At 39.9% G+C, this 17554-nt stretch overlaps 1 protein-coding gene across 2 annotated transcripts in view; it reads right to left on the minus strand.

The window, feature by feature from the left end:
- LOC128684893 (solute carrier family 25 member 32) overlaps positions 1–17554 on the minus strand; it is a 145748-nt gene that overhangs the window by 20291 nt on the left and 107903 nt on the right. For both annotated transcript variants that reach the window (XM_070100655.1, XM_053771221.2), the window contains exons 5-8: positions 8955–9092; positions 8609–8732; positions 3012–3125; positions 2701–2846 (exon numbers count right to left, since the gene is read on the minus strand). In XM_070100655.1, the coding sequence (XP_069956756.1) occupies positions 2701–2846; positions 3012–3125; positions 8609–8732; positions 8955–9092 (522 nt within the window). The remainder of the gene's footprint in view (positions 1–2700; positions 2847–3011; positions 3126–8608; positions 8733–8954; positions 9093–17554) is intronic.

Below are 17554 nucleotides of genomic sequence, written 5' to 3' on the forward strand. Positions count from 1 at the left end.
CTTGAAAATAATACAATGTATGTAACTGACATGCAAAGGAAAAAAAAAATCTATAGATAACTCCAGTGATTTGCACTTTAAGACCACCCCCCAAATACACAGACCTCAAAAATAACACCTGTTAAAAATGGCACTGCCTTTGTCAAGTTCAGCATACTACATATTATGAATTAATACCATTAAGAAATATCAGGAATCAATATATAGCATCCAAGAATTCGAAGTGTACATCTTTTCTTGAACACATGGTCACTTCCATTCAAAAATAAATATCACTTATGAAAATACTGGAAAGTATTGTTTTCCCATTGATGTTATTATATACCACATTCAGTTCAAGATAGTATAAAACATACATGAACTAAGCTCAGACTGTACAAGAAAAGTTTTGACTAGATTTGGCATTAACATATTACATTTGTCTGACAAAGAAAAAGGATAACACCTTTTTTTTTTTGGGCAATAAGGATAAACATCTAACTGCACCCTCTTATTGAAGACTGAATACTTCACTTATCTCATGGTCAAGAAAATAATACAGGGCAATCGCAAAAAAAATTACTACAAGTGAGAATACACACAAAACAATAGCTTGTTCTCCAGAGAAAGTGTCACAGTTTTTTAAATTAAATATAGTTTAAAATATTTTATTTCAGTGCTCAAATTATTTTGCTGCACAAGACTGATTACAGCACTTATTTTATCAAGGTTTCTCAAACAAAGAAAAAGAAACTTGGGTATCACGGCAAATTAAGAAAAAAAAAATGGGGCTAACGAGATAAACCATTTATCAAACAAGGAGTATGTTCTAACAACTCCTACTTGAATCAGAATTAGCTGTCACCACTTCAATACAACTGACCTGCAGTTTCCAGATTTTTTTGACCATTGTATTGATTTAGCTCAAGAACAGATTTCAGAGCAATTAATGATAAGCCTATTATATGTACTGTAGATGTATAATTAATAAAACAACAAAATGAAATGACAAACAAGATACAATTAACCAATGAAATCAACTAATTTTAACTGGAAGATCCAATTTATAATAAGTAGGGGAAATTTACAAAATCCTAAATGAATGAATATCTGTATGCCAGCCAAGACAGCTGGCATATAGATATTAAATGCCTGATAAGCACTAAACAATGCACTGTAATATCAAAGTATTACTTAAATTCTCCACAGACACTCTTACCAAAGTCAGTTTTACTCACTAACCTTACTTAAATTACAGCAAATATTTAAACAAACTTTGCCTTTACTAATGCAAACTTATTCATCAAGAATAATATGTATTACTGGGTGTCGGGAAAAGTTTAAATGATAAAATTGGACCCTAGTTAACTTCAACTTGCAAGTAACATTTCATCAACATGAGAAGAGAAGCTATTAACCCGTTTAGTCTTTGATCCACTATACAAACCTTGTAGTTAAAATATACATTTACTTAGTGAAAGAATTATGGTAAAGGATGGGAAGAGGAATGATATTTGTTTTAAATGAGAAGAGTAAGTCTTCATAAGAAAGCAGCCACTTTCTATAACTCAGTTAATTGCAGGTAGGTACAAAAATATACAAAAAAAGCCTAAATCCCCATAATGACATTACTAAAGAAATCATGACCCATGTGGAGCTTCCTGGCAACTGTATCAAGCAATATGTTAACCATTCTATAGACTGAATTAGAAATACAAAACAATAAGACATGGGCGAAGATCAGATTTTTTTTAATACAATAGCCAATTTCCAGCCCCCTAAAAGAAAAAAATTCCAACAGATTCTACTGTACAGCTTATGCCATAATGAGCTACCTAGACCACAATACGTACGTACACTGCTGATCAGTAGAATGTTGTAATTTGAAACAAAACTTGACAAGCTCTTATAATTATCATTACTAATGATTATTACTACTAGTCTTCAGGTAATGGCATAAGCAACTCCATATGTTGATGTTACTGATCAACACATGGGTATGGGGTCTATAATAAAGTAACTAAATCTGTGAAACTTCTTTTTCTTTAAATAATTCTAAGGGCTTTCTGCTTTAATACTCAGGCTATATAAAGTGCTGCATCAAATTGCTTATCAGCCAGCCCAAGTTTGATCCCTGGCACACACATGTTCACATCTTGGAATCTGCTAGTGCTCATTAAGAGCACCCAAGACTAACAAATGCCAGAAGTGGTGGTATTTTTACTTGTGTAATTTTATAATATAATTTTTAATTGTATGATGCTATTGACTGAAATTTGCCATTCTTATCTTCAAAATACACAAATAAAAACACAGCACATCTACATGACACGCTGACAAACTATGAATGTCTCAGTACACTGAAGGTAATCATTATTCAAATTTTTGAAAACTACATCTTTCACTAAACTAAGACATTTACCAACATTATATGGAAGCATTACACCGAGATATTGTCGTTTATCTACAAATTGAAAAAAACTACATCCAAGCTGAAGTTAAGATGAGAATTATATCTGCTCACTTTATGGACAGATTTTTATTCTCTGCAATAATGAAGGGGAAAATACTTTCATACTGTTTAACAAATTAATGTTTTTTCTTCGTCTTCAAGAGCTACCTGCCACTGTTTCATATATAAGAAACACCAAGCATATGTTGGGCATAACATGAACGAGATAGGGAGACATTCCCCTGTAGAATCCAACTACCCCCTCGTACCTCCATGTTTCACGAATACAGTGGCGCAAGTTGTCATAATGAGCATGCTGGTCTTGCATTCGTGCCCGTAGTACTTGGTAAGGATAGGTTGTGACAGCTGCAAACAGTTTGGAGAGTGATGCAAAAACTAAGTATTCAGCAGTGGTCTGGAATAAGAGAGAAATACATAAATCAAGGTTTCATGCAGTGGGTAGCTCATTCAAGTCTATTATTGTTCTCTGTTCATACTGTTATATTTCATGAAAGTAAAACTTCAGTATATTTATCACAAGAAATTTTTTCTTCTTCAGGACCAAACTGCAAGAACACACCAATTTTGCATCAATGGGAAGCGAGCGATATTTATTGTAGTGTGCCTTCATTTCTTCATAGGCCATAAACTGAAGTGCCCCATGAGAGACTCCAAATATGCCAGGAACAAATCCCTGGAAAACAAATCAATGATTATACTAAGGAAACCCAATAATGCATCAAAAATCTAATCAATTTCCACTGTGGAAAGAACTTTAGCTTCCTAACACAGGTGTGCAAATAATTGTGTGAAACAATGAAGATTTACATTTTTGCAACCCTCAATTACTTTAGCACCTAGGTAGTAGGGTGGTAGACAGCAACTGCCCAGGGAGGTACTACCATCCTGCCAAGTGAGCAAAACAAACCTGCAATTGTTTTACATGATAGTAGGATTGCTGGTTTCAGGTAAGTCTTGCTACTTCTACTTAGGTAACACTACACATACATGTGCAAGCATACATACATACACACACCCCTCTGGGTTTTCTTCTATTTTCTTACTAGTTCTTGTTCATTTCCTCATCTCCATGGGGAAGTGGAACAGAATTCTTCCTCTAAGCCATGCGTGTCTTAAGAGGTGACTAAAATGCTGAGAGCAAGGGGCTAGTAATCCCTTCTCCTGTATCCATTACTAAATTTAAGAAGAAAATAATTTTTCTCCTTGGGTCACCCTGCCTCGGTGGGATATGGTTGGTTTGTTTACTAAAAAAAAAAAAAAAAAACACACACCACTACTGTTATAGAGGGTACAATAAGTTTGGAGTGCTAGGGGGTCTCTTAATTGAACTTTACATCAAAAAGTTTGGTAAAAGGTAACATGTTGCTACTCTGGAACTTGCATATCCAGAAGCCTACCAAATCAACCTTTTATCCACCAAACTGCCGTTCTTAAGCTCTGTATCACACCTCTTATACTTATTTATCCCCTTCTTAAGAGATATGATACAGGGCAAAAGGACAGCAGTTTCTTGGATAAAAGGTTGATGAGTACACTGTAGCTGTAGCTACAGTGAGAGCAAGAAGTAGATGGAGTAGAAGAAAAGAGACATCAATGAATAAAGTGAGAAGTGAAAGTATTTTACTAAAGGAGGCAGTAGTTAGGGTAAGATGTAAGCAACTGTTGGGAGAAAGATTGGGTAGTGAGAGTACAGGTAATGAGGAGGAGGTTAAAGAGGTATGAGGAAGATCTAATTAGTGTGCAGCAGAAGTTTGTGGACATAGGAGGGTGGGTGCAGGAAGGAACAGGAACGATTGGTGGAACAATGAGGCAGAGAGCGACAAGAGAAAAAGTTTGCATACAAGTTCTTTTATGAAGAAGTGATGCAAGTTGAGTGGAGTATATGGAAAGTAAAAGAGGTTAATGAAGTGTAAAAAGGAGAAGAAATGAGAAAAGTGGGACAAACATTTGAAATACTGGCAGTTTAATTCAAAGGGATTTGTGCTATTAAGAGGGTTGAACTTCGGTTCAATACCACTTCTCTACAATATTATAAATCTACACTGGTGTACTACTCTGTTAATCCTAGCTTTTGAAGGATTAATCTTACAAATTCATCAAAGACCTGGATATGATCCCTTTTGTTACTAGTGCAAATACATCACCTCGCGACATCACGCCTGACATCACATGATGTCACCATCGAGTGTTCAGTAATTATTTCAGTATTGTCGAGAAGATTGAGAGAAAATATATGTCGTGTGTTAATTAATTCCTCTCAGTCAGTGTTCTCACATTTTATTATATGTCTTAGTGTCAGTTTTGTGCACAGAAAAGCATCATTTGCTAGTTAAGCCATGTTGTACCGTATGTACAGCGGCGTGTTTTTAAAGTTTCCGTGTGTCCAGTGAGGTCTGAGCCAGCCAGACTGAGTAACACCACTGTGTTAAGTCACCCTTGTGACCAGTGTGTTTGACAGCTATCAGACAGCCCGAGCGTATGAGCCCTCTTGTACAGAAAGCTTTTATGCTCGTCGCTCGTGATGTTCTGCAGAATCGTACCTGCTACGATTCCCATCGAGATTTGTTTCACTTCACCTCCAGACCGTCAGAGTGCAGTTATATGTAGAGAAACAAGTCTGGGGATGCTTAGGCTAACCTCTGCTATAACTTCAACTGTCGAGAGATGATACTCGTCAAGCCGCAGCCAGCCCTGTCGGCAGGCGCTGTGTCAGCCTCGTGTCACAAGCTTCAGTGAGCAGCCTGCACAAAGAAGATGTCACTTTGACTGCTAGCTCTCTCACTGCAGTCTGGTGTATGATGTTACGACTCCCAGATGTTTCGCCCAGTCGTCTCTGCCACGACTCGCTCCACAACTCACTCCACGCTCGCCGGCAGTGACAGCCCAGCGACAGTACCAGTCGAGAAGTGTCCTCCTGAGTCGCTTGCCAGAAGTCCTGCCCAGTTGCCGAGTTTTGTCGACGCCTCACTCGAGGGCACAAACATGTTGTGCCCCAGGTTGAGTGAAACCTGCAGCGACTCCTACGATGACTGCTTCACCGTTCCAGAGGAGACCATAACCTGTTACGTCACAGCTCAGCAGCAGCGATGTCTCCCGTGTTGCAGTATCTGTCCAGACGCAGGAAGGCGTGCAGTGATGCCCTTCGACGCTCATTGCCTTTGATCACGATGTTTAGCACACCCCACATGTTTTTTCTTCCCTCCCTGTAGGAAGTTTTTTTTCCATGTCCATGTGTATATATATATATGTTTTTATTTTGTGTTCTGTGCCCTGTTCCTACGAGAGAGAGACCGAGTTTCTTTTACCACCAGTATTGTCGCGTCGGGACGACGCTCGGTAGGTGGCCGAGCGTATGTAGACAGCCTGTACTGTCTGCACAGACAGCCCATGCTGTCTGCCAGCTTAGTTCATATTTCGCGCTATGCTGGTGCTGCCACCTAGGCCTTCCCACTTCAGTATGCCCATGCCTCTCCCTCACTCGCACAGCGGCCTAGCAGGAAGACACAAGGCCTCCCAGCTCTCTCTCGTGGGATGGCCCTGCCCGGGCCATGGGCACAAACACACAAGCCTGTGCAACCCACCACGACATTAACAATAAACGAAGAAGCCTCCGAAGAACGTATCATTGCTATCTATGCTACCTTCATCGTCACCAAACCGCTGTTCAGCAGTAAGAACAGCAATAACAATTTCTCTCTATTTCTCTCTCTCTCACTCTCATTTCTCTCTCTCTCACTCTCATTTCTCTCTCACTCTCATTTCTCTCTCTCTCTCACTCTCATTTCTCTCTCTCTCACTCTCATTTCTCTCTCACTCTCATTTCTCTCTCTCTCACTCTCTCATTTCTCTCTCTCTCTCTCTCTCATTTCTCTCTCTCTCTCATTTCTCTCTCTCTCTCATTTCTCTCTCTCTCTCTCTCTCTCATTTCTCTCTCTCTCTCATTTCTCTCTCTCTCTCTCTCTCTCTCTCTCTCTGTCTCTCACTCTCATTTCTCTCTCACTCTCATTTCTCTCTCTCTCTCTCTCTCATTTCTCTCTCTCTCTCTCTCTCATTTCTCTCTCTCTCTCTCTCATTTCTCTCTCTCTCTCTCATTTCTCTCTCTCTCTCTCTCATTTCTCTCTCTCTCATTTCTCTCTCTCTCTCTCTCTCTCATTTCTCTCTCTCTCTCTCTCTCATTTCTCTCTCTCTCTCATTTCTCTCTCTCTCTCTCTCTCTCATTTCTCTCTCTCTCTCTCTCTCTCTCATTTCTCTCTCTCTCTCATTTCTCTCTCTCTCTCATTTCTCTCTCTCTCTCTCTCATTTCTCTCTCTCTCTCATTTCTCTCTCTCTCTCATTTCTCTCTCTCTCTCTCATTTCTCTCTCTCTCATTTCTCTCTCTCTCTCATTTCTCTCTCTCTCTCATTTCTCTCTCTCTCTCTCTCTCTCTCATTTCTCTCTCTCTCTCTCTCATTTCTCTCTCTCATTTCTCTCTCTCTCTCTCATTTCTCTCTCTCTCTCTCATTTCTCTCTCTCTCTCTCATTTCTCTCTCTCTCTCTCATTTCTCTCTCTCTCTCATTTCTCTCTCTCTCTCTCATTTCTCTCTCTCTCTCTCTCTCATTTCTCTCTCTCTCTCTCATTTCTCTCTCTCTCTCATTTCTCTCTCTCTCATTTCTCTCTCTCTCTCTCATTTCTCTCTCTCTCATTTCTCTCTCTCTCATTTCTCTCTCTCTCTCTCATTTCTCTCTCTCTCTCTCATTTCTCTCTCTCTCTCTCATTTCTCTCTCTCTCTCTCTCATTTCTCTCTCTCATTTGGATAAATACATGAGTGGGTGTGGGTGGGTGCGAGTTGGACCTGATTAGCTTGTGCTACCAGGACGGTTGCCGTGTTCCTCCCTTAAGTCAAGGTGACCTGACCTGACTAGGTTGGGTGCATTGCCTTAAGCCGGTAGGAGACTTGGACCTGCCTCGCATGGGCCAGTAGGCCTGATGCAGTGTTCCTTCGTTCTTATGTTCTTAATTAATGTACTGTATATGCATTTTATCGCTCTGGGGCACTTTAAATGTCATAGTATATTATGTGTGGGTGGGGTGTCCTGGCTGGCTACCATACCTCTTACACCTGACTTCCTACAAATAAATACTACTCACCTCTCACCCTACATTAAGACTACAAATATTTTAAGGTAAGTAATGAGTGTACCATGTGTATATTTTACTTTATCTTGCTTTTAATGCCTAGTTCTATTGGTAACTTAATATATGTTAGTGTAAACTTTTTATGTGGCATTTATGAGTGGAAAAATGGCATTCTGCTTTCTGGCTATGTCTGCATTCTGGAACCTAACTTGCTGTATAAGTGGGGCCCTACTGTATACTGATATTTGAATTATTGATATTATGCAGTGCTACTAAGTACATATATGAAAAAATCACAAGAGAAAGGGAATAATAGTTGTAATGTTAAGGTTGTACAAACAAGTCAATGAATGCAATAATGTGAATGCATCAGTAAACTGAAGTCAAATCATGTGCACAAGAGTGAAGCATGACCTTTGAAAACTGCATCAAGAAGGCTGATAACAGAGAAAATATCTTGTTTGAGATTTAAATATCAAAGTGAGTGTAAACAATTGGTCTATGGCATGTAGCAAGGTCACAAGAGGCACTGCATTCAGTAAAGGAGGTACAAGAACGGCAACATCTGCATATTAGTAAAACATCTTAAGATACTATTTAAGTGTGTAAAAAAAATATGCAATAGTGTTCCATAGCATCTTTCAGTTCAAACAGTATGGATTTTGCCTATAGTGTACTCTTCACAACACCTCATCTATGAAGCTAGTACAGTACTAGCCAGAAAGTACTAAAACTGGGAAGTGTGCTTAATGCAAAACAGTGTTACTGCTATCTTCAATGGCTTGCCCCTGCCCATGTCCTGCAATTAACCCTTAAACTGTCCAAACATAGATCTATGTCCATGTGCGCAGGGGGGGGGGGGGGTTCCAAATGTAGATCTACTTTTCTTTTTACATGCTTTCAAATGGGGAAAATCAAGGTTGGAGTGCTACACACATGAACGTAGATCTACATTTTGACAGTTTAAGGGTTAATAATAAGATAAAAAAAAAGTAAAAGACAAGGCACTGGAACCCATAGGGTTGCAAGGGAATGCTCACCTTATAAAGCCCTCTGACACCTTCATATTTGTAGGTCTTCACAAAAGCATCCACCATGCCATTGTATCTGTGCGATTCCTGCAATACCTTCCCTCCAGCTCCATCTGAGTACTGGAGGCACAACCTGTAAGAAACTTTATTAATCCTTCTCAATCATTCAAATTACTGAACTAATAACAAATACTGCAATATTTGTTATAATTTAACCATCAGATTTACCAGTAGTGCTTAAAATCGGTATACTGTACAGTTATTTAAGTAAAACATTGTATCTTCACTAGAGATTACTTGGTTCTACATCTGTTTTGTAATATATTTCCTGATGTCATAAGTGAATAAAACATACCTTGTTTTAACTACCCAGATGGGATTTGTCATGACCAGAGTGAGTATGCCAGCTTCTGCTGCGGCTACCATGTGAAGTCCAGGGCCAATGTGAACTTTGCTGTTCCCACTTTGAAACCATGACTTTATTGTGTTATAGCTGTGAAAAAGTTTAAACTAGTATAAATGTGTGTCATATACACAAATTTAAAACTTGTAAAAAAACACAAGCTGTAGAAAAATAAATGACATGTTACAGTAACTTACAAAAGCAATACAGTGGTACCTCGGGATACAAATTTTTTCGTTCCAGAAGGCTGTTCAAGTACCGATACTGAATGAATTTGTTCCCATAAGGAATACTGCAAATCAGATTAATCCATTTCATACCCCCCAAAAATACACTTACATAATTGTTCGAATTTTGAGCTGTTTGTATCCCGAGGTACCACTGTATGTACTGTAATGTGTACATACATTAAATCATGATGCACTTCTTTCTTGAAATTACAGCAAGAAAAATATATAGTACATATATATTTTTAACCACACTGGCCATCTACCAAGGAATTGTAGAATAAGCACAGAGAAAATGTTGACAAAGCTGATCCCACGTATCAAAGTTTTTTTTTTTTTACAAGAATAGACTGAGGATATTGAATTGACACTATGGAAAGGTGTCGAATGGGGGGGGGGGGAGAGTATACGATTGAAGTAGTGTATAAATGGAAGACAGGAATAAAGGATATGAATAACATGCTAAAAATATCAGACTTGACTCAACAATGGGTTGCAGTTGGAAAACTCGGATTTACAATGGATATGGAAAGAAATGATTTGCTAATTAAGAGTTGTGGACGAGTAGAAAAAACTAGTAATAGTCATGGAAACAAAAACCTTGGATAGCTTTCGAAACATGGATAGGCGAGAGAACTGCCTTGTATGGTCCAAAAGGCCTACTGCTGTGCTCCTTTCTTATATTTTTATGCCTTGACGAGTTTCGAGTTTTTCTACTCCCTGGGCCAGGCTCAAGTACATAGGGACACAAAAAAGGAGGAACATTGCAGGTCTACTGGCCCATGCCATGCAGGTCTAACTCAAACCCTCCCACCTGCTCATGTACATGTCTAACCTATTTCTAAAGCTACACATAGTACTTCCCTTCAATGATGCTACTTTGGAGTTTCTTATATGCTCATCTATGAATATTACCATGCCAGAGCTTTCTTATATCCTTTCTAAATCTAAATTCTTCCAACTTCAACACAATGCTGGAAGTCCCATCTTGTATTAATGTTGGTAGAATTACCTACAATATGTTAAGTAAATGGACACAAGTGCAGTTGTGTCTTTTTATCTAACAAGTCTTATCTTGGGTAGATATTTTAAGCATGGTATCTTTTATCCTCTTTATTTATTCCTACCTAATTTATACATCATCTTAATTCTGTGCCTTTCATCAGAGAGAAGATTTAGTGCCCTCAACCTAGCCCATAAAATACGTGCTAAAGGAATAACTGGGAAAGTGGGGAGATGGATCTTCAACTTCCTAACAAATCGAACACAAAGAGTAGTGGTCAACAGAGTTAAATCGGAGGCTGCCATAGTGAAGAGCTCTGTTCCACAAGGCACAGTACTCGCCCCCATCTTATTCCTTATCCTCATATCAGACATAAACAGAGATATACACCACAGCACCGTATCATCCTTTGCGGATGATACTAGGATCTGCATGAGGCTGTCATCTGCTGAGGACGCGGTTAACCTCCAAGAAGATATAAACAAAGTTTTCCAGTGGGCAACGGTAAACAATATGATGTTCAATGAGGACAAATTCCAACTACTCCGTTATGGAAAACTGGAGGAGATAATAACTAGAACAGAGTATACTACTGACTCCGGCCATACAATAGAGCGGAAAAATAATGTAAGGGACCTGGGAGTAGTAATGTCTGAGGATCTCACTTTCAAGGATCACAACAGTGCCACGATCGCACGTGCAAAGAAAATGATAGGATGGATAATGAGAACTTTCAAAACGAGAGATGCCAAGCCCATGATGATCCTTTTCAAATCACTTGTTCTCTCTAGGCTGGAATACTGCTGTACATTAACATCTCCATACAAAGCAGGTGAAATCGCAGATCTAGAGAATGTACAGAGATCCTATACTGCACGTATAAGTTCTGTCAAGCACCTTAACTACTGGGAACGCTTGAAAGCACTTGACTTGTACTCGTTGGAATGCAGGAGGGAGAGATATATCATAATCTACACTTGGAAAATCTTGGAAGGAATGGTCCCAAATCTGCACACAGAAATCACTCCCTACGAAAGTAAAAGACTGGGCAGGCGATGCAAAATGCCGCCAATAAAAAGTAGGGGCGCCATTGGTACACTAAGAGAAAACACCATAAGTGTCCGGGGCCCAAAACTGTTCAACAGCCTCCCATCAAGCATTAGGGGAATTGCCAATAAACCCCTGGCTGCCTTCAAGAGAGAGCTGGACAGATACCTAAAGTCAGTGCCGGATCAGCCGGGCTGTGGCTCGTACGTCGGACTGCGTGCGGCCAGCAGTAACAGCCTAGTTGATCAGGCCCTGATCCATCGGGAGGCCTGGTCGTGGACCGGGGGGGCATTGATCCCCGGAATAACCTCCAGGTAACCTCCAGGTAGGAAAGCTCTAATATGTGGGCTACTTTCGTCAACCTCTTGTGTTTTCCAGAAGATTCATGTCCATTCTGTAAAAGGGAGACCAGAACTCCGCAGCATAATCTAAATGAAGCCTTACCAAGGATATACAAGGTTGTAATAATGCTGGGAGAATTACCTACAACGTTAAGTAAAAGAACACGAGTGCGAAAAGTTGCCACAATAAAATGTCACATTAGTTGCACTGTGTCCTTTTTACCTGATGTCCAAGGTTGAAGTATAATTTGAATGCTTTTTTTTTATATTTCTTGATATGTAGCCAAGAATTCTATTAAGACGTGTTGGTGTTTGCCTGGTCATACAGGCTGTTGTTGCTGGCGTCCCGCATATACGAAAAAAAAACTCCGTATATGGCATATTTTTATAATAATAAAAAAAAGTCAAATGAACAGTCGTGTTAACAGTAGATAAGGCCGTGCTGGCAGGCCTGCTTCCACTAGCTGGTCAAAGCCAGTATGGACCAGCGGATGCTTCCCTTCCCAAGCTAACCACCTGACAAATACGGTATACAAATCACAAATATTCCACCTGAGCGTGTTTTTTCTATGAGCCGTTCTAATAATGCATAAAAGTTATGTTGGGTTACCGTGGAAATTTTTGTATCTAAAGATGTTTATGAAAGGTGTGAAGAGAGCAAACGAAACTACATATTAGAAAAAAATCCATGATTTAGGAAATAAGGGGAAAACTAGTTATAAACACCACGACCACGGTGCTCTTCATACCAACTCCAAGGCTGAGGGACTGATTACCTCATCTTCTGTATATAGTTCTACTGTCTTCAATTATGTCCTAGAGTTTGTATTGATAAAGCCACTGGATAGCGAAACGTCTACAATAAAGATATCCAAATGCTGCACATGTGTAAATATCTTGTCGGTATTGCATACCATTCTTGTACAACTTGCAAAGAAATAAAAATTGTATAGTTTGATAGTTCCTGACTATGGAACTGAACTTCTCCAGGCCGAGGGACTGACAACCTCAAATTCTACGACTTCAAGGGTGATGGACTGATTACATCTTCACATCTCTACTGTTCCTGCCTACTTTCTGTATTCGACTGAAGAAGCCTACTGTGTAGGCGAAACGTTTCGGAATAAAGTTGCCTAACTGTTGCCTATGTGTCTTACCTACCAACCTGTCGGTATTGTGTACCATTTTGATGTTCAGTTTGAAAGGGTGTGGGCGGGACCTGGCTAGTAGCATGGGCCTGTAGGCTTACTACAGTTTTAAGTGACCTGCTCAAGTCCAAGGAAGGCTTGAAACAAGGTGAGGCGAGGTGCATGTGGCTAGGAGAGGTGAGAGTGGAAGGGTCGAGTTGGTGGAAAAGGTGGCGAGGTTTAGGGGGATCAGGTGGTTGGCCGGCATACCACTGACCTGACGCCTCTCGCACACGTGGACATAAGGCGCACTGCAGCAGACCTACTGGTCTATGCTAGGCAGGTTCAACTCATACCCACTCTTGTACCTTAATTTTCAAAAACCTTGATGACGCTACTCGGGAGTCTATTCCACTCGTCTACAACTATTACCAAACCAATGCTTTCCTATATACTTTCTAAACCATTTTTATTCTAACTTGAACCCATTACTGCGAGTCCTGTCTGTTAGATATTTTTTTTTTAGATCATTATTTATTCCTTTCTTTTTGACGATGGAACAGGGATTCTTGATCTAGGGAATTGGATGTGCTCCAGTTCCCTGAATATCTTCCACCCCCCATGCGCTGTATAATCTTACGGGTTTAGCGTTCCCCCATCATTATAATAATTCCCTAATTCTACGCTTTTACATAGTGCAGATTCAGTGTCCCCCAATCTTCGCATTCTGATAAGTGGATTAACTTTCAATTCTTCTGTTTTCCGGCGTATCTTCAAGTAAGCCGTTCTTTTACCTCTACCATTTGTTACAACATAGCAATGACTTCTGCAACTTCAGTATTAAATGGTTGGTCAACATTTGACAAATGCGATCATGGCGTAATAGCCCATAAAATACGTGCTAAAGGAATAACTGGGAAAGTGGGGAGATGGATCTTCAACTTCCTAACAAATCGAACACAAAGAGTAATGGTCAACCGAGTTAAATCGGAGGCTGCCATAATGAAGAGCTCTGTTCCACAAGGCACAGTACTCGCCCCCATCTTATTCCTTATCCTCATATCAGACAAACAGAGATATACACCACAGCACCGTATAATCCTTTGCGGATAATACTAGGATCTGCATGAGGCTGTCATCTGCTGAGGACGCGGTTAACCTCCAAGAAGATATAAACAAAGTTTTCCAGTGGGCAACGGTAAACAATATGATGTTCAATGAGGACAAATTCCAACTACTCCGTTATGGAAAACTGGAGGAGGAGATAACTAGAACAGAGTATACTACTGACTCCGGCCATACAATAGAGCGGAAAAATAATGTAAGGGACCTGGGAGTAGTAATGTCTGAGGATCTCACTTTCAAGGATCACAACAGTGCCACGATCGCACGTGCAAAGAAAATGATAGGATGGATAATGAGAACTTTCAAAACGAGAGATGCCAAGCCCATGATGATCCTTTTCAAATCACTTGTTCTCTCTAGGCTGGAATACTGCTGTACATTAACATCTCCATTCAAAGCAGGTGAAATCGCAGATCTAGAGAGTGTACAGAGATCCTTTACTGCACGTATAAGTTCTGTCAAGCACCTTAACTACTGGGAACGCTTGGAAGCACTTGACTTGTACTCGTTGGAGCGCAGGAGGGAGAGATATATCATAATCTACACTTGGAAAATCTTGGAAGGAATGGTCCCAAATCTGCACACAGAAATCACTCCCTACGAAAGTAAAAGACTGGGCAGGCGATGCAAAATGCCGCCAATAAAAAGTAGGGGCGCCATTGGTACACTAAGAGAAAACACCATAAGTGTCCGGGGCCCAAAACTGTTCAACAGCCTCCCATCAAGCATTAGGGGAATTGCCAATAAACCCCTGGATGCCTTCAAGAGAGAGCTGGACAGATACCTAAAGTCAGTGCCGGATCAGCCGGGCTGTGGCTCGTACGTTGGACTGCGTGCGGTCAGCAGTAACAGCCTAGTTGATCAGGCCCTGATCCTTCGGGAGGCCTGGTCATGGACCGGGCCGCGGGGGCGTTGATCCCCGGAATAACCTCCAGGTAACAGTTAAGCAACTTTATTCCATGTGTCTTACCAGCCTGTCGGTATTGTATACCATTTTGATATTCAGTATTAATTCTTAAAAAAGTTTATTTATCCTATCATGACTTAACTCCGTCCTGTCGAAATAATTCGAGTGAAGGAAAAAAACTTTAAACTTAGCGTCACATCACAGCTTCGCTGTCCCCTCAAGCCATTCCAGGGCAGACCTTCATAGTGACTGGCAATATGATAGGAAAACTAACTCTTGCGATTCAAGTAATATAATCCACATACACAGATGGAAACAAACACATATGCAGTTTAATGTGATCCTTTATTGATAACGTTTCGCCCACACAGTGGGCTTTTTCAAGTCGCACACATATCTACCTGGAATCATCGCTTATCTCTATACCCAACAATTTCAACCAGAACAACGGCTTCTATAACTTAGCTGAACCACTCGCCAAGAAACTTCTTCATCGCTATCCCACATAGAACATAGAACACTACAGAAGATCTACTCACAACTTGTCCAATACCCCTGCCAAGCTACCCAAGACTATAACCTCGCCCGGTAGATCATCAGATGCAGCATTCTCCACCTGACCTCAACATTCTGAACCTGACTATAAATACTCCCGTTCCTTCCACCCCAGGTAGATCTGTGTGTGACTTGAAAAAGCCCACTGTGTGGGCGAAACGTTGTCGATAAAGGATCACATTAAACTGCATATGTGTTTATGTTTCCATTGTGTCGGTATTTTATACCATTTATTTACATACACAGATACTTAAAGTCGGTGCCGGATCAGCCGGGCTGTGGTTCATATGATGGACTACGTGTGGCCAGTAGTAACAGCCTGGTTCATTAGGCCCTGATCCACCGGGAGGCCTGGTCGTGGGCCAGACCGCGGAATACCCTCCAGGCACTCCAGACAGGCAGACGAAAACGACGAGCTAGACCACACCAAACCGGAGACTAAACTACACATTATATTAAAAATAAATGATGAAATCATACTAATATATAATCCAAAAAACGAAGTTTAGAGACTAGAGAATAATTATTCATCAGGAGGCATACTCTCCTGGGGACAAAGTACAAAAACCGAGAATATAGTGTGTGAGTGTGTGTGTCTAAGTAAAACTGGTCAATTACCAAGAACATTTAAAATCAAGTCCTTTCTAAAATTTTCTGTTATACATTAAGATATTTTTTTCATATATGTTAATATAAAAATTTATAATTTTGTACCAAAAGAACCTTAGGAAATTTACCTAACTTAACCTAATCCAACTAAATTTATTTTATACAAGTTTACAATAATTTAATAAACACAAATACATATTTTTTCATGAGGCTCAGAATGATTTTTGCGAAATTATTGCATACACAAATATTCGCTTGCCCTACTGGGCAAGAAGTGCGTTGCTATTTAAGCCAAAATCTAAAGTCATACCTGTTTGGCACGACATATATGCAAACAGCATCTTAACAATGCAAGACAAGTCATGGGGGGAGGGGATTATTAAGCTAAAGAGTTCCACCCAGTGGCTTGTCTATATAAATTAGACGAGCAAAAAGTGACAGGTGAAGTACGTGTATTGTTCATGTTTCAATTGTACGTGTATTGTTCATGTTTCAATTGGCGTTATTAAATTAGAAAAACTCAAGAGGCGTGTACTTGCAAAATTTACTTCAACAGGAATACGTGAACTTGAGAATTAAAAATGAACACTTCGTCATTGACAGTTCTGCTCATAAACCAAAACCAATTATCGTTTCTAGGATAGCTGCTAAACATTAGATTAAGTGACTAATCAGTCTAAATGCACGTACACCTTGACTGGCTACATATAACCATTAACCAGTCTTACCCAACTAGTCAGCACTCAAACTGGAGTTGCCAGTCTAGGGGCAATTACATCGAGTCATCTGCCAATGGAATTCAAGTTAGTTTCACTATGTTGAATCTGTAATTAAATTATAATATATATAATTTATATTCCACACCTATACAGAAAAAGTTTACCGATTGCAATAGTCAAGGCGATGTGTGTGTTCCTTGAAGTTTTTGTACCTATCACCTATATATATATAGGTGATAGGTAAGTATGTATATATATATATATATATATATATATATATATATATATATATATATATATATATATATATATATATATATATGAAGAACATAAGAACGTAAGAACGAAGGAGCACTGCAGCAGGCCTACTGGCCCATGCGAGGCAGGTCCAAGTCTCCTACCAGCTTAAGCCAATGCACCCAAACTAGTCCGGTCAGGTCACCTTGACTTAAGGGAGGAACACGGCAACTGACCTGGTAGCACAAGCTATCAGGTCCAACTCACACCCACCCACATCCACTCATGTATTTATCCAACCTATTTTTAAAGCTACACAACGTTCTGGCCTCTATAACTGTACTTGGGAGTTTGTTCCACTCATCCACAACTCTATTACCAAACCAGTACTTTCCTATATCCTTCCTGAATCTGAATTTTTCCAACTTAAAACCATTGCTGCGAGTCCTGTCTAGGCTAGATATTTTCAGCACACTATTTACATCCCCTTTATTTATTCCTGTCTTCCATTTATACACCTCAATCATATCCCCCCTAATTCTACGTCTTTCTAGAGAGTGCAGATTCAGGGCCCTTAGTCTATCCTCATAGGGAAGGTTTCTGATACATGGGATCAACTTTGTCATCCTCCTTTGAACATTTTCCAGAGCATTTA

The sequence above is a fragment of the Cherax quadricarinatus genome, chromosome 5 (assembly GCF_038502225.1).
Source record: "Cherax quadricarinatus isolate ZL_2023a chromosome 5, ASM3850222v1, whole genome shotgun sequence".
Taxonomy (NCBI): Eukaryota; Metazoa; Arthropoda; class Malacostraca; order Decapoda; family Parastacidae; genus Cherax; species Cherax quadricarinatus.